This window comes from Aristolochia californica, unplaced genomic scaffold (assembly GCF_029961685.1).
Source record: "Aristolochia californica isolate CCGP_79_NKW_82.1479 unplaced genomic scaffold, dmAriCali1.0.hap1 SCAF_12, whole genome shotgun sequence".
Lineage (NCBI taxonomy): Eukaryota > Viridiplantae > Streptophyta > Magnoliopsida > Piperales > Aristolochiaceae > Aristolochia > Aristolochia californica.
This window is the reverse complement of record NW_027181793.1, coordinates 30086567-30112778: the sequence shown is the minus strand read 5'-3', so window position 1 is coordinate 30112778 and position 26212 is coordinate 30086567. Positions and strand designations below refer to the sequence as shown.

The window sequence follows — 26212 nt, the reverse complement described above, 5'->3', positions numbered from 1 at the left end:
CTCTCTATCAACTGTCTTCTCTTCCCTAATCAACTGGCATTGATTTTGAAGGAGTCGATGAACGGATCCATGATCATATTTCCGGCTGAAAAGAATCAGCTCGAATAATCATTGTAGCTGACCGTCACGACGGTTGCTGGATCTTCAGGACCAAGTAACCAGGAGAGGGCCCTACGATGGCATTTTCTCGAGAATAACAGAAGGTGAGGAAGGATCGTTTCTCTTTCTCTCCGTTTACAATTGCTCTGTGTTCTCGGCTTCTGTACATACCGTTGCTCATCCTCTGAAATTTTTAACAAAAACCGGCGGTTAACCTTCGGTCCTGAATTGATAAGTTCTGGATTCTTTTAAAAACTGTAACTAATTGATTCGCTTACCTCTACGATGTTTCCGATGCTCACGGTGATGGTGGCTCGTTAGCCGTCCTTCCGAACCTGTAAGCCCGCTGTACCGTCGCTCTCGAGCAAGAGAAATTTTCTGCTATGCTTCAACATTAGAAATTGTCTGATATGCCTTAGGAGTGTAAACGGTACAATGAAATGGAATTAAAAAGTAATATAATAGCATGCCTAATAAGGTACTCTCCGTATAGGATATAAAATTATAATAGTACCCTTACATAATTGGCAATTAGTTAAACGGGTAAAATTGCCTAATAATATATTTGAGTAAGATTTTTTGTTTTATATCCCTTCTATTTAATAAATGGTGAAAAAAATTAAATAATCGAATAAATTGACACCCGTAGTCTTTTGTAAACATGTCTTCACTAAACCCAGTTATCATGGTTTTAATGACTCTGTTAATTAAATAAGAGTGACTGTTAGAAATTTTGGATGAGGCGTGTACTTGGAAATTAGGTTTATTGCAACGTGTGTAATTCGCGAGAGATTATGAAATAATGTAGGAAGGCATCCTTTTGTGATTCTCTTTAAGATTTTTAAAAAAATCAAAGTTTAGAAAGGAGCCAACAAGCAGTCCTGTTTCCCGCGACGAGGTGGATGCGTCCTGCACGGACTTGCTGTCCCCAAACTCCCTCGTGCATAGTTTCTCCTCAACAAGTTTTGTTGATAGAGCAATAATTTTCTTCTTTTTGTTTCTCTTTCGTTTTTTTCTTTCTTGTGCATTATACTATCAGTGGTTTCTGTTGATCTTCGGGGATTTCCTGAAGTTGCATTTAGTTAAGTGCGTGGTGGGTATGTAATCGACGAGTAAATGCGTTTTTTTTTTTCCTGTGCTCTGCTCATAGTGAAATTTCAGTAGTTTCAAGTGATAGAATGGCTTAATCAAACATTTTATATTTTTTGGTGATGAAAACCTATGAACAGGTCAATAATTCGTGGTATAGATCCGTGAAGGTTTTCAATGTTCGATGAGAGCAAGTTTGATTGGCAACTACAACTCTGGGCCCTTCGAATTCCCCGTGAACAATGCAAACGTATTGGTGGCATCCTTAATGGGTATGTATCTTATCGGTTTGCTTGTTTTCTACTGTTATAAAAGGTGATTATAGTGTTAATGGTTACAATCCAATTGAGCCTGGATCCATCATCTTAAAGTGGACCCTGATTCCTCTTGTACCAGAGCCATCTGCCATCATCTTAAACCTTGCAGAGTGATTTTTATATTCTGATGTCCGTAAATCAAGATAATCCGACTGTGATGACATCTTAAGGTTGAGATGTATAAAAGGCAGTCCTGCTTTTGTGCTCAGCCACATTTTTTACCCTAAAAGGGTGTACGACTATTATATTAAGAAATGCACATTGTGAGGCTTGCTTTACATACAAATGCATTGTGCATTGACCTTTTCCCCATTACCTTTTGCAATTCGTAAGCATGTATTTATGGGGCTTTTGGTTCACAGGTATTTGCTTGATAGGGCTCGAATCAAGCCCATTACTGAGGATCCATCATGTGAAAAGAATCGTCTTATGATACTGTCTGAAAGGATTCAAAATCCTGGTAAGAGCTTGCTCTGGTTATACCTGCTGCACATATTGGATCAGATGACAGAACAGAATTTGATGGTCATTAGTGATAGCATTGCTGCTCATTTCTCTTTTTTTGTTCAGTTTTTTCGTTGTTTATTTGTACTTCTAATTATCTTTGTTTCTGCAGAATTGTCTGAAATTCCCCATGAAAAGCTTGACGAACTAAAGAAAATATACAAGATTGAAGTTGTCCCTTATTCACTAACATTAGGCTATTCCTACTGGGGTGCAGGTTTGTGTAAGCTCCCCTTTGAAAGTACATCCTTGATGTTTATACTTCTTCAACTATTTTCTAGTTTCTGCAAGGTCTTCAGTGCAATATATATTGAACCTTTTTATGATTGCACACTCTTATTGTTGGCTAAAACCAATTTTTGTAATCTAATAGATGCTTTAGTTGTAAGCATCTGGTAAGTCGGTGTTATTCATCACTTTTTATGATGGAAGATAAGTGAAATGAATTATTATGTGAGGTATTATACAGTAGAGTAAGATGTGGCCATCCAGCTCAATATCTACATAATTTCTTTTTATTATAAGATATTGAACAGGTTCCAGAAAAAAATAAGTGAATGAATGAGTAAATCGCAATCAGACTCCTATCCCAAATGCATTAGGTTGGCTACACGAACCTTCTCCATTCTTCTATTTAATTTGCTGGTTGCATTATTATGCTCACCTTCTTATAGTCTTTCCTACCACTTCATCTTTGTTAATTTGGGCATTCCTATAGTATATCCATCAACTCATGTAAATGAAACCCCTGACTTGTGCACTACTCTGCCAACATGTTTAAACAATCTTAAGCAACTTTCTTATGCTGTCCTCAGTTCATGCTACCTAGGATTATCCTCTAAATGTTCTTCTGTCCGATGACCTTCCCTGTGCAAGAGAGGGATCCTCAGCCCTCCACTTTGGTCTATTTCAGGAAGGGGTCCACATCGCTCCTGTTCCTTTCCGGCGTCAAGAGATAGGAAAGGGTATAATTTCAAGTTATATTGGGCCTGTGCTAGGGATTCCCCTTTCGTGCGATAACTACAAGAGCTCTTAAAGTATGTGAGGAACCCTAGCTAATAAAGTTATGAACCTAGAGCATCCTACCCAAATTCTGGTCTGCATTTTTAATTCTCAAGAAGTTTTTCCACTTTTGTAGCCTTAGAGAGATGGGTGTGGGAGAGGTGCTGGTCATTTTTTTTTTTGAGTAAGCTAAACTTATATGTGCTTAAGAGGGTAATATTTGTTCGAAAAGGGAAATAATTTTATTAAAGAAGGTCCAGGAGGGAAAACAATAAATAGGTAAGGAAACATTACAAAGCAAAAAACACAAAATCCAAAAGAGATACGAACCACAAACAACACTTTGGAAGGTGAAAGGAGTCATCAACAACTGGTGTTGTTTGTGGGTCCAAAACGAGCGATAAAGCACCAGACCCCATCAGAACATTGTTCTCTATTGCAAATAAAAAAATGTGAAGTGGTTGCAAATATTGATGTCTAGATTTGGTGTAATCCTTGTACAGGGGCCATGCTAACCTTCTCCCTATTGTTCCAACTTTATCGGAGGTCTCTGAAGAGACATCCAATAAAATTAAAAAAAAGTAATGATATTTGAGAAAGAAAAAACAGGGACTGCAAGTAACTATTGATATTCTGAAAGGACTGAGAGTAGTTTAGCATTTTTCTAGGGGGATGAGAGTAGTTAACTCTTTGTTTATCTATTTATTTTAAATAAATTTTTAATTAGACAAACTATATACTGATTGAATAGAGGCTTTGCTTCTTAAATGTCACAAGGTAGTCAGCATCATTCTAATTCTTGACATAAAGAATTGAGTAACTGAAGAATATATAACAGGACTGATAAAATGTAAATCTAAAATTCCATTATTATGATTTTCCCCTTGCTATTGAAAGGGGAAAAATGTCCACCATTAAGGAATATAAAATCACCAGTATTTATAATGATGGTATGCTCTTGTTTACTACTTGCTCTTTGTTCATTGTTGTTAGCTAGTATGCACTCTGGGGAACACATTTATTGTCTCTATGTTGTGAGTTTCATATGATAATAAACCTTTTTTGTTGGGTAAAAAAATTTCTAACACTTCCATTAAGTTTTTATTCCTCGCATCGGCCATGACAGCTAATTGGAGCTCTATTTACTTATATTTAAGCTCATCGACAGTGTAAAGAAAAATCATATGGTATCTTTAGTGTTTCTTTGTTCCACTTGGTGCTCATTTCTAAACTTGGACACCCTGATTTTTTTCCTAGATCATATCTTGAAGAAAATATTACCTTGTGGAGTGGAGGTGCCTTCTTCATTTGAAACAATAGGTAAGTACTCTTAAAATGAGTATTTTGTTTTGTTAGTTATTTATCTCATGTACATTCATTGATGGAGGGATGGGGGGTTATTGCCACCTCCCTCAGGGCACCGACATATATCTACTTCTCACAAAATAAAAATTAGTTACCATATGTATACCGGTTCTAGATAGAGATGCAGCACTGTATTAACAATTTTCCCTTAACCGTTCAGGCCATATTGCTCACCTGAACATAACTGGTGACCTACTTCCATATAAAGATGTTATTGCAAGGGTTATTTACGATGTAAGTTCAGAGCTATCCTTAAGTTGCTGAAATTCAGCATGTATCTTCTCACGTGGCAAATGTTCATCTTATGCAGAAAAACCAACCAAGGATCAAAACAGTAGTGAATAAAGTTGGAACTATAACGAATGAGTTCCGAGTGCCAAAATTTGAGGTTCTAGCTGGGAAAGATGACATGGTCACTGAAGTCAAGCAGTATGGGGCCATGTTCAAGCTTGATTACAGTTTGGTTTACTGGAACTCTAGACTTGAGCATGAACACATCCGTCTAGTTTCTCTGTTTCAGGCAGGGGAGGTTGTTTGTGATATGTTTGCTGGTGTTGGTCCTTTTGCAATTCCTGCCTCACAGAAGGGATGTTCTGTATATGCTAATGATTTGAATCCAGACAGTGTCCGTTTCTTAAAGGTGAATGCGGAGGTAAACAAAGTAGCGGATCGTGTTCACTCGTATAACATGGATGCAAGAGCTTTCATGATTCACTTAGTGGATGTTCCAGTCTCTGATACCAGACCGGCATTAGATGAAAAAAACTTTAGAGCTTGTCAAAAGTTCAACATGTCTACTCATGGAGATCCTAAGTCTATTGGAAGCTTGTCAGGTAACATCTTTTCTTTGAATGATTTAAAAAAAGTCATTGATATCTAATTTCTCTGAATTTAGTGATTGTATTTATTATCTGACAAATTATGGTTGCCTATAACTATAAACTTGCCTTGCAGTTGAAGAGGAAAGGCTGCCAGATGGTAATGATCATAGCCCAGATGTATCATGTAGAATTGTAGATGCTGCTGTTAAAAGACGCTCAGAAGATCAGGATGAACGTATGATCTATATATGTAAATCTTCAATTTATCTACATATAGAAGTTAGGAATTTCTTCTTTTATTTATCTTTTATGAGTAATTTTTTTGTCTTGAAGATGGGTTGTTTTTGTCGGCAGAATGCAGAGCTGGGATTGGTGCAAATGGGACCTCATCGAATAGGGGAAAAGGTGGAAAATTTAAGAGGATGAGAGGCTTGAATGTATGCGATACCAAGACCTGGGAGCGTTTTGATCATGTCATCATGAATCTACCTGCTTCTGCTCTAGAATTTCTTGGTATTTGCTATCTGATTTTTATTTCAATTTTCTGTTCTGCAAAGTATTTTGTTAGCCTGTCAGGAGTGAGAATATGGTCCCATCTTCTTTAATGGGTCCAATGTATCCATAAATTTTTTTTTACGTTTAGCTTATTGAAGGCCCAATCAAATTTCTTATTACAGCTTGATTAATAAAAAAGTACTTACTATAAAATTGATGATCTTTTGGTTTTGAGTAAAAAGCTAATGCTTCTCAATTAATCAGAATAACTTGGTTGGGCTTTCTAGTGGGCTGTGACATGTATATGGTGATCCATAGAGTGTCGAAATATTTATCATTTATATTACTTTGGCATGTGATTCTCATATTTGACTTCGTCTTGCTTCTTTTGGTGTTGGACTTTCCTTTTTACTGTTGTTATTATTATTATTATTATATCTTTCAAAAAAGTCGCTATTATTATTGTTGTTGTTGTTGTTGTTGTTGTTGTTATTATTATTATTATTATTATTATTATTATTATTCTAGTTATTACTTTTTTGTGTTAAATCTGATATAATGTGTTATTTTTCAACAGATGTTTTTAAGGGCCTTCTTGAAAGGGAACATTGGAGAGGACCATTGCCCTGGATTCACTGCTATTGCTTCATACGATCAAATGAATCGAAGGAATCAGTTCTTGCTGTAAGTTTCCTTCTGAACCATCTTATCTATAGCATCCACACTAATTGTATGAATGCAAAAAGTAGTATGGGTCTGCTTTGAGAATTTCAATTTCCAATTGCTGAGACCTTAGCTTGGGAAGGGGTATCCTGGGAGTATCTCGCTCCCACTTTGACCTTGCCTCGGTGCCATTTATGTTGGGGTGTTGCTTTTTTTGTTTTCTTTTTTCATCATGTATCTTATTTTCGTGCACTCATTCCTTGTGAAAGCTCATGTCCTGAACCAATCGTCCTCTTCGTCTACAAGTCCTGGAAAACACAAGAAGTAGGATAAAAGGTTACTGAACAGTTTAAGGATTTAGTTATATGATTCACAAACAAGAGATTAACTGGAAACTTTGGTACAAATAAAATAGAATCTAAGGATATGTGTGGAGTAGTGTGAACTATACCCTCCCCCTGAATGGGAGAGGTGGATCCATCAGCTAAAGTAACTCGATGATATGAATGAGATGGACTAATAGACTGAAATAGAAAGGACATACCTGACATGTGTGTAGAGGCTTTTGAATCAATGATCCAAGAGGGGGAATGAGACACATTTAGTGCATTCATACCTGTACTAGCCATCGTGGCACTCGCATAGGAAGAATGAGGAATCTCAGTAGTCTGAGAAGCAGTAGATGAAGCAGTCAGTTCACCAATCGCTGTAATAACTGCTGAATTTCCTCATACGATCTAGTGTGTGAGGAGGCGTCCTTATCTGTGACTATAGAATTGGCCCAGTAGGTTTATCAAATTTGTCCCAGCATTTCTCAGAAATATGATTAGTGCTACCACGATAAACACAATTTTGATCCCCCCAATCATTTCGGCCACGACCACGGGTTGTGTAAGAGTGACCTCTACCTCTATTATTACCACCATGAAATTGACCGTTGGGCTTACCAGTAGAAGATTGAAGGTTAAGAGTAGTTGCTTCTGAGAGGGCTCCACCTGACTCATTCTTATTTACAACTGCACCTTCAGCTCGAACAACTCTGTTAAAAGCTTGCTCAAGAGTGGTCACATCCTCATTAACCGCCACAGATATAAAGATATGTACTGAAGTAAGTCGGGCCACAGGAGAGAATGTCTCAAAGACATCAACTCCAAAAGTGTGAGTATACCCTTTCATTACCAGCCGAGCTTTGTACCCGTCATGTAATTGTTTGCTACCTAATTGAATTCGGTGTGGGGCCCACTTGACTACACAAATATTGAAATTTGGGAAAAGTGTTTCCCTTTGGTTAATTGACGCTCCAGTGTACTGAATTGTGGTGTTTGGTGATATTTAATGGCTGATTCCAGCACACGGGTTGCTGTCCAAAGGATTGTTGAGAGCTCAGATATGAAATTCTCTCAGTCTATTAAGATAACTACGATCCGGTTGAATGGATCGAATTATGTAAACTGGTCTAGATCAGTTTTGATGTATTTGAGGGCCAGAAGAATGGTAAAATATATAAATGATGATCCCCCGGTACCTGTTACTGAAGATTGGGTGGCAGAAGATAATTTAGTTAATGACCTGGTTGGTCAATAGTATGGAATCCAAATTTAGTGATCAGATTTTGAGTTGCAATACTGCTAAGGCAATGTGGACTACATTGGCTTCCATTTTGTCTCAAGAAAGTAATTTATGAAGGATCTATGAGTGATATGTGAAGTTCTTTAATATGAAGCATAGAGGTAGATCAATGACAAATTATTTCACTGAGATGAGGGGAGTACTACAGGAGAGTAGTAATTCCATCCTTTTACTAAGAATGTTGAAGACATCCGTAAGAAAGAAAATCAAATTCAAGTAGCCCGGTTTTTGGATGGTTTGGGGCATGAGTATGATGCTATTAGAGCCCAATTGTTGGTTAATAAGAAATGACCAAAATACCCCTGAACTTGTATTTTAACACCTTGCTCTGGAGCTTTCTTAATGGATTCCACCATCTCATTATTATAAAAAAATTCCAATTGACAAGAATATCTCTCATCAACATCTGAAACAGTCTATATGGTTCTTTTTGTTTTTTAGATTGTTTTTGCTCCATGGTGTTACGTTAATGGAAAAATGAGTGGTTTACTTGTTAAGACTTAAGACTACCTAAGTGACACAGTACCCAGGCTGATGTGGTTGCTGAAATCTGTCTCAGATTCTGTATGGGAGATCGGGGGCATTAGACATCAATATCCTTAAAAAAATAAAAATTCCAAAATTACTAAGAGTAAATCAACCTAACCTATTGATTTACTATTGTAGAATATGTCAGTGAGAATTTCTAGTAGTAAAAGAGACACTTACATGACGGGTTGTGAAGCATGTAATTCTTTAATTGTCTGTTTTGTTCTTCAGTCCCAAATTTTACTATTTAACTGGAGCTATAACTAATTGACATACAGGCTTGAATTGCCTAAAAGTCCACTTGTTTTTTTTTAAATGATGAGAAATTCATTAATGGAGAAAATAAAGTACAAGAGAGAGGAGGCTAAAGGCTAGGTCCACCATACAAAGAATACATGAAAACTAAGACCCATTAATGAACATCAAAGGGGAAAGAATCTGCAATAAGATAATGAACTTCAAGGGGAAGTGAAGAAATCTCCATGGAGGGGTCTTACTAGAGTAGAACCACGGTAGGACCTCAGAGGAATCACTTTCTATTACAATGGAACTAGAAAAGCTTTGACAAAAAAAAAAACTTTGAAAGTCCACGTTATGGTCATCAATTTCTTCGATCTGAACTTTGTATAATCTAAATAGAGGTAAATTGGTCATTATACTTGTAGGTAGTTGGGTCATTTTGTTCCCCTCTCAATTATGTTCATTAGAATCATATTGCAAGTGTTTATATTCTATTATTTCTGTGTTTTAAGTCATATGGGATATTTATTAGTGAGAGTTGCATTTCTGATATGGTTTTCTGATTTAATTGATTTGTTTAATGTTTTTTATAATCTTGAAATATTGTTTATAAGAGATGGTTGAGTGGAGACGTGTGCTGACTGTGATTGATGCATAAGAAATTGATTTTGCTTTACTTAGGCATGGAAAAGTTCATTTTAGTAGTTTTATATTATTTTAAATATACAAACCTTGGAATAGCAAAGGTTGATGAGGATGGGGCACTCTAGGGATTGATAACTTGTTAAGTATATCTGCCCTATCATGTCAAGCCTTACTCATTCCTATTTTTGTGGCGAAAATCCGGGACAATCAGTTTAAGGGAAAGTGTCTAATTAGAGTGGTACAGGTACCATAGACTACTGTACTATGTTGAGACTGATTTGTCTTGGATCTGAGTCAGACCCCTTGCCTCTGACCTGACCAAATCTGATAACTCAGTTGAGTCTGACAACCATGTTTGCTAATTTGCATCGTCTGGTTTAGCAACAATTGATAGACGGAGATAACTTTTGAAGAGTCTCTTCAACACTTGTGATGATAGAATAGGTTATAGGTACCAGATTGACGAAGACTCAAGTACCAATAGAGGCTCTTCTCACAGGCATTGCGCCTTTTATGGCTCTTGAGCAAAGGATCAATCTACCCTTTTCCAACTGTACCTGGAAGAGTTTGTTGTTTTATTTTTGTTAAGCCCCCATGGACCAATTTGAAGTTTTGCAGTTGAAGTCAGCTGTTTTTGTCTTACTCCAATTCGTCCAAATCTTTAAATGAATCATTCCTTTTCCTCTGGTGGTTAATAATACGTTGATAAATATAAGATACTTTTGTATCAAGAGATTAAATTACGCTTAGAGAACCAAGGATTTGTCAAAAAAAAAATTCGTGTTATGTATTGGTTATGCTATTTTCTATCAGTTTTAGAAAGCTTTTCTACATTCATGCAGGGAGCTGAAGCTACATTGGGTGCGAGGATACAAAACCCAGTTTTTCATAGGGTTAGAGATGTTGCTCCAAATAAGGTAGGATCATGGATGTTCTTATTTTTCTCTTTTTTGTTTCCTGCTTTTGTTGTTGAATATTAATTTATCCCTTTACTAATGTTTCAAGAAACACGTGGATTGGGCTTTTTGTTCAATGACCGCATGGGAGTTTCTAATGTGAGGCCTTGTGTTCTAGTCTTACTGGGGAAAGGGTAGTAGTGGTGTGTGTGTGTGTGTATCAACATTCAAAAAGAAAAGTTAATAGAAACAGTACAAACTGTCCTCGTTTCTCTCTTATGTAAGAGTCTTAACATAGATCCAGTCAATTAATCTCACAAATGGAAGACATAAAACATAGTAACGATGAGAAGGGTGTGTGGACAAGATATGTGATGGAATTCGTAAAAAATAAAAATAAAGTGATGATGCAACCCTAGAGATGACATAATTGTTCAAAGTTCTTTGAGCACATTTTTCTCTTGAAATCCACTTCTATCACTTCCTAAAATTGCGTTATCACTCAATATAAATAATTAAAAATAATTAGAATGCTTTGATCCCGGTTGTCTTGGTAGAGCTTCAATGAGTACCGTGAACAAAACTCTGGCTGGCTGGGTAGAATTAGGGTTAGTGTTTTACAGTTTGGGTTAAGGTAATGTGGTGGAGAGAATAATGTGGAGGCTTGGGTATGAGGTAAGGGATGTGGGAAGAGGTACGAAGGCTAGGCTTAAGTTTTAGAGGTGTGCAAGAGATGAGAAGAGATCACTAGAAGGAGATGGAAGGGCTGGAGTGGCTGATGTGATAAGGGACTTGAGGGTGAATGGGAAGGGGTAGGTTTAGCCCTTAGATTAGTCAGACTATAGAAGGAGAAGGGTGGCTAGGCTAATGAATGGTAAGGGCTTGGATAACTAATGGAATGGATGGAAAGTAGAACCAAAGATAAATACCTTTGCCAGAAGGTCTTCTCCTTGGGTGGATGGTGTAGCAGGAGATTCTGGTGGGAGATTAGAACCAAGGACTCAAGTTTTTGCCAGGGGCTGTCTTCTTTGTGGAGTGCTTGAGTTGGTGAGACTTGATATGTTGATAGAAACCATTGAGTTAGGGGTTAGCCGGTTAGAGACCTTTTTATCATTGGTTGGCCAAAGCTGACAGGGGTTAGTAGAAGCTAGAAAAGGGGGGTTTGTGTATTTAAATTGGATGGTTCAAAGGCTCATAGAGCTTACAAATTATAGACTGAGGATGTGCCACTTCTACTCTCTTCTCTATGTGAGACTAATGGTTTTCACCTCTAGAAATTTCTTTTTTCTAAACATTTTTACCTTTGGCTGAGTTGGTACCCCTTTCTTGAGTTTTTTCTCGACATTTTTTCCCTTGTATAGTTGGTGCCACTTTCTAGAGCTTTCTCTTGGACATTTTTGCCCCTGCTTAGTTGGTCCCGCTTCTCTAGGGAATATTTTGGCACTTTTGCCCCACGTTCTTGGCACCACCTCTTTTTGCTTCCTTTTGGGCCTTTTGCTCCATCTTGGACTCGTCTACTTGACATAAATAACAGCCTTAGACTTCCTTCTTAAGACTTGATCCTACTGGGCTCACACAAGGGCTTAATTCTCTTATTTTCCCATCTATTTATTGTGGGCTACATGGCCTCTCTCTAGACATATTAATGGAGGGTTGTAACACAGGATGATTTTTATGTGGCCCCTTTAGATGTCATATTTAGGGTTGTAACACAGGATGATTTTTATATGGCCCCCTTAGATGTTATATTTAGGGTTGTAACACAGGATGATTTTTATATGGCCCCCTTAGATGTTATATTTCTAAATATGGCCATCTAGAAGTGGTATTTCTGAACATATTCTAATTTCAAGTACTGCCAATGGAATCCATTAAAGATGAGGGTAGGTTAGTAATTAAAAAATTCTTAAAAAAAAGAATTATTATAATAAAAGACTCATATGGGGGTCCCTTTTTCAGCAATGGGCAGGCTACAGATTCCCTCTCTTCTTTCTCTGTTTGGGCAGAAGGGAGATGAGGGGAAGGTGTTGCAAAGCTTGTGTTATTAATGGCTATAAGGCCAGTTATATCATGCAATGGTATTGTAAGTCAGTTTAAGGAATCTCCTAGATAAGTCCATCTAGATGCTGTTTGTGAGTTGTTGAAGTTCTTTTCTAGTACACTTTATAGAGAACTGACGTATGGATCTCATGTTCTCTTGGATATTCTGGGGTATTCTACTGTAAACTATATTGGATCTAATATTGACAGAAGGCCTACAAGAGTTTTTGCACATTTTTTGGGGTCTTGTTGCCACAGAGGGTAAGAAGCTATTAGTCATGGTTGAGTGTTAGAATGCAGAGCAATGGCTCGTATAAACATTTGTAGTTGAGTGTTAGAGTGTAGACCATGGCTCATATGACATGTGAATTGATGTGGATAAAGTTGGTGAAGGTCAATTGGTAGATATCTACATCAAAGCTTTTGCTGAGGAATTACCATTTAAGTAGTATGCTGGTTTTTTTAGCATATATGCCTCAACTTAGGGGGAAGTTTTTTATTTTAGGTATATCAGTTATGCTACTTATAAGTGGTCTGATCTTTTTTGTTTTAAAGAATGGGTATTTTAGTCTTTATGTAGTTAGTTTTTAAACATCAATAAAAGAGATCATGAGTTGAATGAGACTAATATCCAAAAAAGGTGTTGTCCCCCATCTTCTGCCTTTTCTTCTTTTTACTATATTATTGGTCCTTATGTAGTTAGTTCCTTAAGTATCAATAAAAGAGATTAGGAGTTGAATTGAGACTTCTTTTTCTATGTTACCTAACATGAGTCAAGATAAGACAAAAGACACTCAACCAAGTTCTTGGGCCAAGCTCACTTGGGGAATTATTTAGCCCTTACCCCAACCATGGCTATATAGGACAACTCAATCCCATACATAATTCTCAGGGTTACAACTAAATAAAAAGCAAAAAACAAAAAGAATGTGACAAAAAATGCTGTATCATTATAAAGTTAAGCATGAAGCCTGATTTGCTCCATTTCCAGCCTCCAGGCTCTTAACTCACGCTATTGGAATAATTTTATTCTTGTAAACATTTTGCTGATGGCTGTAAATTATGAATTTATCGTACCCTGGGCATTCATAGAATTGCGTTTGTTCAGGTCTGTTGACTGCTTTCCGAGTCCGCAAGCTAGATAAATACTTGTACTCATGATTTATTTCTGTCATTATTAGTATCTTCCTTATAATGTAGAACTGGTTCTTAATGAATCATTGTCTTTGGCGCTCAAGTTCATGAACAACTTTTAAAAGTTGTGTTGAACCTCGAGCCATTGTACTATTCTGCCTCTAGTCGGCTGTCTCCATAAAATCAGCATCTATTTTTTGCTGTTTAGTATGACATATGCAAACTTTTCTGTTAATTTAAATTTTTTTCTGGTTCATTCTTTACCTGTGAGCCACCTAATATTAAGGTTCTCCTGGTTCAGGAAATGTTTTGTTTAAGCTTTAAGCTGCCTGCAGAGAGTTGTTTCAAGAACGACGTTGATGGGATCCACCCACATGTTGAGGAAGCCGCACCCAGATGATCCTAAATTGTCTTTTTTTGCAGAAGGGGGAGTGGCTGCTCTAATTATGTTTTTGGCTCAACTTTTCATGATAGAAGTATCACCGCACATTTGAATCTGTATCTTTTGCCCTAAGTTAACCTTTGTGCATTTTAGCTAATTTTAAGTATAACCTTTGTAGTTGATCAGCGGAAACTGCTAATGGTTGTTTCAGTCATTATGTTTACATGTACTTACAGATAATTTGAACACCCACTGATCCACAGCCGCTGAGATTTATATGTTCTTTGTAGCATTTGCAAGCCAGAAGTGTAATTTAGTGTTATTTAGCATTTGCAAGCCACAACCTCTTTACTGGCATTTTAGTGTAATTTTTTTGTCTACGAAAGTGTATGGTGTATACCCCGCATCTATTAGTAGTTGCAATTTTTATAACAGGGTCATGCTCGCAAAAAAACTTCATATATTTTGCTCTAAATTGGTACATCCGATTTATCTTAGTGAAATTATTTAGGGTATCTATAGGAACACAATCTAGATGCTGTCTAAGGCCCTATTTTCTGGTGCATTTGGTGGCTGATCATCGATTTGTACTAGCCTTTTCATGGCTAGAGAGAGCCTTCATCCAAGTCAAGAATTTAAGATTATTTAACTAGATGCAGATTATGGAAATGAAGCCATGAATTTAAGTTTATCTCTTAATTGGCGTCAAGAACGAAAGGTGATAGCTTTAAAGAAAAAGGTAATGGAAAAGCAGCGGAATACAGGTAGGTTCATGGTGGAAAGGTTCAGTTGGATTCCTGTCTATCTTTCTGCCGTGGGAGCTTTGGACTGTAAATGGGCTACACGTAGGACTCACTCTTTGCTTCTCTTCTAATCAACACAACCAAAGCAAAATATTCCACAAACCAAGTTCAATTAGATCTTGGGGAGTCCTCGCTTAGATATGCTGAGAAAAAAGCTAATGGAGGTCATTCTTTGCATTAACCATGGGAGGTGCAAGTATTACAAGTCAAATTGCTCTAGGAAATATTATACTAAGGACCATTAGTAAGCCAGTTATTTTTTATGCCTTACATTGTGCTCTATTTGGCCTATTTTCTTATGAGAAATCTGTTAAAATTAAGTTTTAAGAGATTTGTGGGAAAACACCCAAACAAGAGAAAAGGGTCATGCCAATTTTGGAAACGATCCTTCTGCTGCATTTCCTTGGAGCTACAAATTCAACATATGCTTCTAAAAGCTCTTATCAGAGATCTTTGAGGTATCTGGAGTTTGGGCTTGTGAATAAGGACTTTTGGTTGGCTCTCTTTTGTCACAACACGGTGGGACTGGGCCTTTCCTAGCCAGACAGATACGCCCCTTCATTTTCCCACTAGTCAGAAAAGCAATGCTGCGCAATGCACCTACGTTCTTCACACGATGAAATAAAACGAAGCTATATATTACACTAAAATGTGCACCAAAACCTTCTCCCGCACCCACCCAGCAACTTCTCTTTCTGTTCTACGCTTGCTCTTTTCTTTCGCTATCAGAAGCAAAGATAAGAAACCGGGAAGAAGAAGAGTTTTAAGCCTGTTAAAGTTCTCCACGGAAAGATGCCTCCGGCCAGAGTTATCATATACTTAGCCCTCGTTCTACATGTCATGGCCATGGCCTGGTGTGGCGAATGCACCGACGGAGTGGGGGTAAACTGGGGAAAGATGGCAACACACCAACTTCCTCCCGAAATGATAGTTCAAATTTTAAAAGAAAATGGGTTTAAGAAAGTGAAGCTCTTCGATGCAGATGAAGAAATTATGAGCGCCTTGTGGGGGAGCCATATTGAGGTAATTGTTGGAGTACCCAACTATATGCTGCAGAGCATGAGTGAAGATCCCCGAGTGGCGGCTGATTGGGTCGAGCAGAATGTAACCCGATATATCTACGATGGAGGGGTAAAGATCAGGTATCGTGGCTTTTCCACTTCTTTGTTCTTGATTATAATTTTCTGATGTTGATGCCTTTTCTCAACAGTACTGGGTTCATCATGTTCTGTCTTCCTCGGGCATTTTCCTTTTATCTGGTCACAACGTGGTTTTCTTCACTTAATGGAAATGGATCCTTTTGGCTTTTCTCCTGTTTTCTTTTCTTTGTGATCGTTTTTTTTTTTTTTTTTTTTTTTTCTGTAGCTGTTCTGTACTGGGCTGTCATGTTTCGCATGAAATGTTATTCGACTTTTCCTCAGTTATTTCTTTCTTGAATCTTTTGTGATTCTTTCTCGTTCGAAAATGTGCTTCAAGGAGTTTCAGTGGGCAGTGGATTTTTAATTTCCTTCTTTCTTGGTAACCTGCTCGGTTGCAATCTGCCCTTATTTTCTCATACAAATCGGTTTCTCCCTCGTCTAATTTTATTCATTCCGCCCTGCAGATTTCCAGTTTCATATTGTGCCGAGTCCTTCACTGATCTTTTCTAGTAGTAGCTTCCTTCTCTCATCAGTTTTGTCTTTCGATCAGTTTCACAGTTTCCTTGTATTGCTTTAATCTTGAGCGTACAAACGTGGGTTGCCTGTGTTGTTGCTCTACCTGGTTCTGTAAAATAACCCAGAGAGCTCTGCTATTCATGCTCCATGATTAAGAGAAAAATAAATAGATTGGACATGATTCAAATCAGAATTCGTGCTGTAATCTTAGCCTAGTGCGAATCCCTCACTCTCTATCTTGTTCTGATCTGAGTTGAAACCACCTCAGAAGGAGACTAATAAACTCTTAATCGAAATACTCTCAGAATACGGAGTGTTCTCTGAATTTTGGTCTTAAAGGGTCCCAATCATAAACCTTTTCTTTTTCAAGGACTACAAGTTTTCAATTGATCTCCTTGTTTTTGCAGATACGTCGCAGTCGGTAATGAGCCTTTCCTTGAGACCTACAACGGCACATTCTTGAATGTCACTCTGCCGGCGTTGCGGAACGTCCAGCGAGCCCTGAACAAAGCCGGGCGTGGAACCCAGATAAAAGCTACAATCCCCTTCAACGCCGATGTTTATTACTCACCGTCCTCGAATCCGGTCCCATCGGCTGGTGACTTCCGGCCAGAGATTCGTGACGCCACCCTACAAATCATTGCGTTTCTCTCAAAACATGGTGCTCCGTTCGTCGTCAACATCTACCCATTTCTGAGTGTGTATAGCAACGATTACTTCCCCATGGACTTCGCCTTCTTCGATGGAACAACCAAACCCATGAAAGATGGGGATGTCAATTACACAAACGTATTCGATGCAAATCTGGATACCCTTTTGTGGGCTCTGCGGAAAGCCGGATTCCCAGACATACCGGTCCTCGTGGGGGAGGTCGGATGGCCCACCGATGCCGACAAGAACGCAAACATCCCAAATGCAAAAAGATTCAACCAAGGTCTGCTTCGACATGTCCTCAGTGGGCAAGGAACGCCCATGAGAAGCGGGAAGATCGAAGTCTATCTCTTCAGTCTAATCGACGAGGATAAAAAAAGTATCGCTCCGGGAACTTTCGAGCGGCACTGGGGCATATTTGAATTCGACGGGAAGCCCAAGTATGAGCTGGATTTATCAGGCCAAGGAGAAGAAAGAGTTCTCAAGGGAGCAGAAGGTGTGGAGTATCTGTCCAGAAGATGGTGCGTTGTGAATCCGGCTGCCATTGATCAGACCAATCTCCCAAACAGTGTAGACTACGCCTGTTCCTATTCGGATTGTACAGCTTTGGGTTATTCCTGTAACCATTTAAGTATCCTTGGGAATGCCTCCTACGCGTTTAACATGTATTATCAGATGAGAAATCAGAAGCCCAGCGATTGTGACTTTTCCGATCTCGCAACGATCACCTACCAGGATCCCACGGACGGGACTTGTCTCTTTCCGGTGATGACCGCCTATAGTTCGTCAATGGCACAGCAGAGGGCGAGGGATAATCTTTTGATGGTAGTAGTGGTGATTACAGTGTTCTTTCTTTTTTATGGATACTAGTTGGGAATTCATGAATTGTAGGTAACTTTTCTTGCTAGCTTTTGAATTGCTTATTCTATAGGCAATGAGGTCATCGTTATACTTTCCTCAACTGGAACTTACGAAGCTTAGTAGAAGATTTCATCAGTTATAGCTTGGGAAGATAAGGCAGAAAGTTGTTCTACGAGTGCTGATGAGACTCCCTGTCTCGGTTACGGGTTAGAAGCTCTGCAGTTCAAGCAGAGCACTGTAATTGCCTTCTTGTGACCCTCCCACATAGACATTAAAGTGTATACATAATTCCATTAAGCACTCACAAATTTCATCACATACAATCATACCATATCATATCCTATTATACAAAAAAACATTATATGGTATTCCATGACATTTCAAATATACAAATATCAAGTTCAATGTTTTCCTACTTTGTCTAAGAATACAAAAGAAAGGAAACCCTATTTTCAACATGTCTTGTAAAACTAGTTACAAGTAAAAATCTCGCAAGTGGATAAGATAAGTTGTCTCGAGAACAAATCTGATGGACGACTGCCTCGTGTTTTCTTTCAATGAGTTTGACCTTGGAGTGACATTTTGGATCCTTTATGATAGCAATATCATAAGTGTCATCTAAGAAAATTTTGAAGATAAATGACTTCTCTAGTAGCTGTGTTCATAGCTGCATAATTCGCATCCAAGATTGATTGTGTACATTAATCTTGCTTTTTAATTACTTGTCAAGGAAATAACACCACCTCCAAACATGAAAATAAACCTAGAAGTAGATTTTTTTAATCAGATTTAGAATATCTAATTAGTTCTAACTCATTAGCTGAGTAACCCATTTCACACCTTCCCAAATGACTTAAACATGGATTTGTTTGAAATTGACTTAGAAGTCCAACAATATTGGCATGATCATGATTTGTACATATAAGAGTGTACATAAGACTGCGTACAATAGAAGTATGAAGATATTTATCTTCATCCTAACTTACTTTTATGTTTTAATCCTTTTTGTTCATCTTCTTTGTAGCATCATATGGAACTTTACACTTAATACAATTAGTCATATGAAATCAATTTAGAAGTTATATATTTTCATCATTTTCTACTTAAGAAAATCAATTTCACATCCATTTGGAACAACTCATAGTCATAAAAATATTCAATGAATGTAAAAAATACCCTTATTTACTAAACTCTAACAACAGGAGAAAAGTGGTTCATTATAACAAATCTCATACTAATGAGAGAACTTTTTAGCGACCAATAAAGCTTTAAATCTTTCAACTTGATCATCTAAATTTTTCACCGATTTATGTGCATCCACTAGTTCCCAAACTTCTTTCTTGTGCATTGATGCAAGTTCTTCCTCTATTACCTTTTGCCACTTTTCTACTTCAATATTAGCTATCGCTTCCTTTAAGAGCATATGCAAAGAATTTTGAGGAAGTAAGAATGTAACTAGGTTTTCTTTCTCTAGTCTTATCCTCATCCACATAAACCCTACTTAAACCCAACTCATACATGCCTCATCCCTGTAAACCTGACTTAAACCCGACCCATCATCGCCCCAATCCCTGCCTAGTCCCTACCTCATCTCGTATTTCCACCAATTCCCCCCATCGTCTCCGGGGTCAGGCTATGGAGTTTTGAGACAAAGAAAGAATGAACGTTAAAAAAAAAAACACAGGGAAAAAAGGACGCTTCGATTAAGGCTATGGAGTACCGTTTCCTTTGACGTTATATATGAGGTTATGGTGAGTTAAATCTGCTTATGGAGATAAATTAAGAGGAAAATCTTCTTACGTGTGTCTTGTTTTAAGCGTACGATGATCGAGGGCACATCTTCCCGTGGATGTCGCCCACGCTAGCCGATGCTGCACTCGGTCTTATCGCTAACGGCCGATCTGTTTTTTTAACGGCAGTGGAATTGTTGGTGTCTTCACCACTGTTTTTTTATCGCTCCCCGCGAGACGACACGACGTAGCTCATTTTTTCTCCTCTTTGCCTTTCGAAACTCTCCCCTCTTTCCCTTGCCGAGACTGAGAGACCAACAAACAAACATGGAGCCAAATCCTTCGAAATTTCCCCTCCTTTCCTACGTGCTTACCCGCATAAACTCCAATCTTCCCCTTCTCGGACGAGTCTCCAGCTCTGTTTCCTCTTCCCCCGAGGTCGATGTTGAGCAGCACCATGGCTACACCCAGGAAGATTACCGTGACCATCAACTGTTCGAGGAAATGCCTCATCTGCGAAACCCTGATGTCCTGGCTGCCATGAAAACTGCCGTCGCTGACGTTGCGCAGACGAGGTCCATTCTTCGCACTCTTGGCGAACGTCCCGACCACGAGACCGTCGACAGTGCCCGCCAGACTTGCGCCGAAATAGATGCGCGTCTTGCCAAGCAGCTCGAGGAGATCGTGCTTGCTTCCCGCCCTGAGGGTGTCGATCGCTTTGAGTGGCGAAACCAACTGGCGGAAAAGGAGCGCCAGTGCCGTAGCGATGCCGAGAAGGAGAAGAGTGTGTACAAGGCGGTGGCGCAGCTGGAGGAGATGCACGACGCTTACGAGAAGCTTTTGAAGGATGCAGAGGAGAGATTGATCAAAATATATAGGTCATCGGAAGGAGTGCTCAATACGGAGGGAGATCGATCTGTGGAGGAGGAGGTGAACGAGGAAGTCGTTGGCATCTTGCAGGAGGCCATGGGCAAGGGTATTGAGAGGGTCGATCTTTCTGGACGCCAATTGACAATTCTTCCGGAGGCCTTTGGTCGACTCCGGGCTCTTGTGGTGCTTAATCTCGCCAACAATCAACTTGAGGTCTCATCCTATCTCTCTAAAACTTTGTTACTATTTTCTTTCTTTTCGGTATGGTATACAAATACAATACTCCTGTGCTTGATTTCTCAATCTCGCCGCTTCTTTTTCAAAAAACCAACACTAGCAGACAATTTTTTCTGTTGTTGTGATGATTGCTTTCTGTGAGTGATGCTCTTTTGGAACTGTCAGATCAAATCAGTGTGAAACAAACTAAAGAAAGGGGATACAAATGAATATTACTAATACAGCTTGATTCAGTCATGCCAAACCAATTTATGACTATCATTTATAATTACTAGATGCAGGACAATCTAAAAGAGCATCATTGATATAATGTTCTCTGGAGACCAGTTGTTTGCCATCAGTGACGAAAAAAGAAGCAAATAACCATATTTTGCAGCTGAAGTATTTCTTATGTCATAAATTTTGGTTGGTTGATGTTCTCTATTTGCTGGCTTGATTATGTTTGGTTGAACATGATCTTCCTCACTCAGTAGCCTGGTTATGTTTGGTTGAACAGGATCTTCCTGACTCAATAGCAGGACTTGAAAATCTAGAGGAGTTTCGCGTCTCATCTAACGCTTTGCTTTCACTACCTGACTCTATTGGTCTACTGATTAATCTGAAGATCCTGGATGTCTCTGGAAACAAGCTTAGTGCTCTACCTGACAGTATCTCTCGTTGCAGGTGATGTTCTTTATTTTTCCCCTTGTGGAAAGTGTATGTGGCAGATGTTTATCTGTAAGAGTCATTCTTCAGTGACCCACTTAATAGCTATCATTGATGTCCAATTACTTATGTTTTTCCAATTGTAATTGCTCCTACATATATCACATGACGGTTTGAAATATGTCAGAGAATTAGCATCAAAAGACTCTTTTCCTAACTCAGATAAACCAATGCAGATCACTGGTGGAGCTTGATGCAAGCTACAATAAGCTGACATACTTGCCTACAAACATTGGATATGAGTTGGTTAACCTCCAAAAGCTCTCAGTTCACCTCAATAAGCTCCGTTCTCTCCCCACTTCCATGTGTGAGATGAGATCTTTGCGTTATTTGGATGCCCACTTTAATGAGCTCCATGTCTTGCCACATGCTATTGGAAAATTGACTAATCTTGAAACTCTCAATCTGAGCAGCAACTTTAGTGATCTGAAAGAATTACCTGACACAATTGGTGATCTTATCAATCTGAAAGAACTTGATTTGAGCAACAATCAGATCCATGCTCTCCCTGTAACATTTGGTCGGCTAGATAATCTTGTCAAGCTCAACTTGGCTGAGAATCCCCTGGTAATTCCACCTGAGGACATTGTAAAGAATGGGGCGGAAGCTGTGAAGGTGTATATGGCAAAGATATGGCTTAATATTTTGGTGGAGGAAGAGAGGAGGAGCATGCTTGAAGCAAACCAGGAATCCAGTGAGACAGGTTGGTTGACCCGGAGCACCTCGTGGCTCAATAGTTTTGTGACTGGAGTCTCTGGTACTGTCTCAGAGTATTTGGGTGCTGGCGGAAAATCATTCAAGGATCCTTATCTTGATCAGCAGTTGTGAGACCTTAATCTCTTCCTATGCAGGTATTTCCTCACGTCTTATTGACATGTACATTTGAATGCACTTCAGTGAAATGACTGCAAGATGATATATATGTAACTGAATCAACACAGGTGCTTTTAGTGTTTGTTTACTTGTTCATATTTTGTTGGGGAATGGCAGCAATAATGGATATTTTTCATCTTCTCCTTCATGAACATGTCGTTCTATGGAAGCTATGACCATGCTGTTTTGCGTGTATCTTCGGATGTCCTAAGTCCCTTCACGTATTTGCTTGTACTTGGTCTGTGGACTGCAAAACTGATGTAACGGCTGAGAGGTAAAATTGAACCTTTTATGTTTTGACTTGTCCTCCTACGAGAATTTACACTCATTTAGAGTTTGGATGTACTACTCCATGGAAGCATGGAAGGGTCCCTCCAATCTGCAGAGGTGAAAGAGGACTGATCTTTTTCAATCACATGGTATAACAATAAGACCTGTCACAGACTCATTCACTTTTTTATGTGATTGCAAGGAACCTGACTCAATGCTGTCCATGTCTAAGCAAATTAGAACCTATTAAACCAGACCAACTCATATAGGGGATTTACCTTCCGCAAGAACCACATGTAGAAGATTACTGGTAAGGTGCAGTAATCTCTTGGATGATGCGTTAATATTGTTAACGGTGACAATTTGACCCACTACCCGAATTTTAGTTATATTATTGTTTATAATTGGATATAGAATAATTAACCCTCACTCATTACAATTATTTGGGTAAATCCAGCTGTTTACCAATGTTTTGTGTAGTACATGGAGTAGATATGCTTGCCATGATAAAGAAATTGAGCCTCTCTTATTATTAATTTAATATGACAAAAATTATTATTGTTATTTTAATGTAAGGTATTAATAATTTGATTTGATAAACAGGCAATTTGATCATTTTACTTAACATACAAATAATTATTTTCTCACTAATTTAGGGTTGTCTACTAATTTCGATTATAAGGTCTCACTTGAAAATATAGATGATTTATTAGAAATACAGCTTCTTCTGTCACAGTTGAAAATACTTTTTAAAATTTAAATACTAATTATTAAAGTAATGAAATTATACATAATTATATTTTACATGCTACATGGTGTTTTATACTTTTATATTTTAAATAATTTTAAATCTTGATTTTCTAATTTATTTTAAGATCAAAAGGGAAACCAAAAAGAAAGCTCTACTATCCACTAGACCTTTTCCTTCACAAAGGGAAAAGGTAGAGAGAAACTTAAGCACTTCCCAGGTCGGTTCGGTGCTAAGTGTTAAGGAATAGTTTGATATGGATTAATGATAACAAAGATTTTGAGTTTATTAGTTGGAAAAGAGATTTGCATAATTATTTTGGGATGTGACTTTGACTAGAAAGAGTTGTGGATAAATGATAATCCAACTCAAATTTTGTGTGCTTCGTAAATCACAAGAGTTTTTATTCAAAAGCCAAAAATACTGGTCAACCTCCCCATTCCAAGAGCTTCAGTAAAAATAAAGCATGTAATCGAATTCCAAGCTTCTCGGCATGGAGTATCCCTATTCCTCACATCTTCTTCGTCGGATACGAAGCCATCTTGTTAATCCCACACAGCCCTTCAGGCTTTCCGGTGTTCCTCTTCATCCTTATGTATCCTTTCTCACCCCATTTGGGGCCCCAGGAATTCTTCACGATGATGTACTCCGCCCCCTTGGATGTCCCGTAGCCTACTGCTGCCACTCCGTGATCCAGTTCTGTTCCGCATCGTCCGTCAAATACTCCCTGCATATCAGCTTCTTGTGTTAAGAGAATCCATGGAAGAGTTCTGGAAGGACCCATGTCGAAGCGATGAATACGAGAAGAGAATAACGCATTGCGCAAATATACTTACCCCACTGTAGAACTGGAAGTCTCTCCCGGAAGCTTCAATGCCAACGCTCAGAGGCTGGTGGGCAAGTGCTTTCAAGAGGCTCGCTTCGTTGTTCTCTGGCACATCCTCGTACCCACTGATCGTCACAACTTCCAATTCCTGAAACGACAGTTGATTTCTTTTAGTGAAGGAGACTACTAAATCTTAGATTGTATTAGGTGTCTATGTGACACTGTTTGCTTAAAGAGAGAACAGCTACTACCTTCTTTTCCTCACAGAGGCCTTCCTCCATAAGGTAGGGATAGTCCTGCTCCGTGTGGAGGCCACCGTTGGAGACGATGAAGGAGAAGGCGTAGTCCATGAGTCCACCGTTGCATCCACTGTTGAAGGGTTTGTCACAGTCGATCAGCTCCTGCTCTGAGAGGGCCGTCAGATTACCGGACACGATCTGATTAATCCCTTCCACAGCGGCAACGGTCGAAAAGGCCCAACAGCTACCTGCATTGTTTTAGGAATAACAGCCAAGACTTCCATCAACCATAAAAAATGCCAGTATTAAGCTTTTTCTACTAGTAGCGTGAGTTTTAGTTGCAGAGATGGGTTTTGATCTTACCACACTGTCCCTGATTCTTAACTCGGGTAACGGCGCCCTTCTTCCTCCAATCCACAGACTTGGGCAAATCCACGGCATCTCTGTACCTGAAGTTTTCATGGCATTTGGAATCATCCTCGGAACACCTGCTCCTCGACAAGTCAGGTTTCAGGCCGAGATACTTGGCCTTGAACTCCTCATGGCTCAGGTCTGCAAACTTGTTCAACCCGAGCCAATAGCTGCTCACCTTCCTGTTCGTCTCGTCGATATGCTTCAAATTATCCTTGAACACTTGGAAACGATGCAACTTCTCTTCGATGCTTTCATAAGACCTTTTGTGTTTAGCCAACCACATCTCGAACAGATCGATGACTCTATCATCGGACTTGAGATCATCCGGAGAGTAGCCCACGATGGAGAAATCCCGAAGAAGAGCAGAACAGAAGATGGGGAACGAGAGGGAAAGAAGAGACAGGATGAGGAAAGTAGAGGAGGATGCCATCTCTGAAGAGAACGATGAGAAGATGCAATGAATACTGTCGGAAGAAGAGGCAAGTATATAAAGAGTATTTTGGTAGGTTACTTGGAGGGAAAGCATGTAAAAATTTATACCAGCCGAGGCATACTGAGGCTTTAAGGTTAGTCTTCTTGACAGACTTCCCTTTCTGTGGAAGCATGTTTAGACATTGTCAGTGGGGTGGGAGAAGAGTCGCATACGCTTCCCAGCAAGCTGGTTCAATTATCATTTGTCAGAGAAAATGATTCTGAGAGGCATTTAAGCCCTGATTTATTCGAGAGGATGTAAGAAACGAAAGAATAATGATCAGCGCCAAGCCTTATTTTCCATTAAACAATTTTTTTTGGAAATTTTAATTAAAAATCGCCTTTATCTAATTTTCTTGTGTTTATATTATTATAAAAATTAAATTTTATTATATTACCTAATTTTTTAAAAAATTATAACACAAAAAATTAGTGGTAACACGAAAACTTTAAACGTTTACATGGTAACACACTATCAGGTCACATCAACACCAGAATAACCTAACGACATGTCACTCGCTTCATCATCAAAATGTCATGTCATTACCCATATAAGATGCCTCATCGTCAGACAACTTTATCATTATCCATGTTGTATGCCACATCATCACATGCCATGTAAGTTTTTAAAAAAAAAAATTAAAACTAAAGGAAATGTATTAAATCGATAAAAAATGTGTTAAACATATTAGAAGAGGATTTTTAATTAATTAGTATACTTATTTTATATTTAATTATTTTAAATATAAGGTAATAAAACGTGTACCAATAAATTAGATTTTAAACACTAAAATCATTTTTTTAAATTAAAAATATTCGATAATGAAAGGTGTTAAATATGTAAAAATAATAATTAATTAATACACGAATTTTATTTTTTATTATAAAAAATAAAACAGTTAAATATGTACCAACAAATAAGAATTTTAAAAAATAAATTCTATTTTACAAAATATTTTATTAAATTAAATAATATCTTTATTGATAATGTAAGGTATTAATTACATTTA

At 38.3% G+C, this 26212-nt stretch overlaps 4 protein-coding genes and 1 pseudogene across 5 annotated transcripts; 3 read left to right on the top strand and 2 right to left on the bottom strand.

Moving 5' to 3' along the window:
* The first annotated feature begins 931 nt into the window (after positions 1–931).
* Positions 932–14186, top strand: LOC137946155 (tRNA (guanine(37)-N1)-methyltransferase 2). 2 transcript variants are annotated; one of them, XM_068792358.1, is made up of 12 exons: positions 932–1039; positions 1329–1460; positions 1868–1965; positions 2122–2226; positions 4269–4331; positions 4537–4610; positions 4687–5209; positions 5331–5432; positions 5552–5710; positions 6270–6376; positions 10240–10314; positions 13769–14186. In XM_068792358.1, exons 2-12 carry the CDS (start codon positions 1366–1368, stop codon positions 13865–13867), a joined length of 1500 nt encoding a protein of 499 aa, XP_068648459.1. In that variant the 5' UTR covers positions 932–1039; positions 1329–1365; the 3' UTR covers positions 13868–14186. The 2 variants fall into 2 exon arrangements, with proteins under 2 accessions (XP_068648459.1, XP_068648458.1); XM_068792357.1 differs by having other exon boundaries at positions 932–1196.
* On the bottom strand, positions 3458–3571 carry LOC137947127 (U6 spliceosomal RNA; annotated as a pseudogene).
* A 1258-nt stretch (positions 14187–15444) lies between the features above and the next one.
* On the top strand, positions 15445–17828 carry LOC137946862 (glucan endo-1,3-beta-glucosidase 8-like). The gene is made up of 2 exons (XM_068793149.1): positions 15445–15794; positions 16715–17828. The coding sequence occupies exons 1-2, from the start codon at positions 15445–15447 to the stop codon at positions 17826–17828; spliced, it is 1464 nt and encodes a 487-aa protein (XP_068649250.1).
* A 1949-nt stretch (positions 17829–19777) lies between these two features.
* Positions 19778–22534, top strand: LOC137945608 (plant intracellular Ras-group-related LRR protein 1-like). Its single transcript, XM_068791553.1, has 3 exons — positions 19778–20632; positions 21153–21319; positions 21538–22534. The coding sequence occupies exons 1-3, from the start codon at positions 19877–19879 to the stop codon at positions 22187–22189; spliced, it is 1575 nt and encodes a 524-aa protein (XP_068647654.1). The 5' UTR covers positions 19778–19876; the 3' UTR covers positions 22190–22534.
* Positions 22535–23611: 1077 nt separating this feature from the next.
* LOC137945315 (cysteine protease XCP1-like) lies at positions 23612–25188 on the bottom strand. The gene is made up of 4 exons (XM_068791153.1): positions 24681–25188; positions 24330–24565; positions 24089–24226; positions 23612–23979 (listed from the first exon to the last, which is right to left on the bottom strand). The coding sequence occupies exons 1-4, from the start codon at positions 25159–25161 to the stop codon at positions 23764–23766; spliced, it is 1071 nt and encodes a 356-aa protein (XP_068647254.1). The 5' UTR covers positions 25162–25188; the 3' UTR covers positions 23612–23763.
* Between the last annotated feature and the right edge of the window lie 1024 nt (positions 25189–26212).

Coding starts and splice junctions, on each gene's coding strand:
- LOC137946155 (XM_068792358.1), top strand. CDS start 1,366: ATGTTCGATGAGAGCAAGTTTGATTGGCAACTACAACTCTGGGCCCTT. Junction 2,227..4,268: donor CTATTCCTACTGGGGTGCAG/GTTTGTGTAAGC, acceptor TTTTTTTCCTAG/ATCATATCTTGAAGAAAATA. Junction 5,433..5,551: donor CTCAGAAGATCAGGATGAAC/GTATGATCTATA, acceptor TTTTGTCGGCAG/AATGCAGAGCTGGGATTGGT.
- LOC137946862 (XM_068793149.1), top strand. CDS start 15,445: ATGCCTCCGGCCAGAGTTATCATATACTTAGCCCTCGTTCTACATGTC. Junction 15,795..16,714: donor GATGGAGGGGTAAAGATCAG/GTATCGTGGCTT, acceptor TTGTTTTTGCAG/ATACGTCGCAGTCGGTAATG.
- LOC137945608 (XM_068791553.1), top strand. CDS start 19,877: ATGGAGCCAAATCCTTCGAAATTTCCCCTCCTTTCCTACGTGCTTACC. Junction 20,633..21,152: donor TCGCCAACAATCAACTTGAG/GTCTCATCCTAT, acceptor TTGGTTGAACAG/GATCTTCCTGACTCAATAGC. Junction 21,320..21,537: donor GACAGTATCTCTCGTTGCAG/GTGATGTTCTTT, acceptor AAACCAATGCAG/ATCACTGGTGGAGCTTGATG.
- LOC137945315 (XM_068791153.1), bottom strand. CDS start 25,161: ATGGCATCCTCCTCTACTTTCCTCATCCTGTCTCTTCTTTCCCTCTCG. Junction 24,227..24,329: donor GCCTCTGTGAGGAAAAGAAG/GTAGTAGCTGTT, acceptor CTGTCGTTTCAG/GAATTGGAAGTTGTGACGAT. Junction 23,980..24,088: donor ACTTCCAGTTCTACAGTGGG/GTAAGTATATTT, acceptor GCTGATATGCAG/GGAGTATTTGACGGACGATG.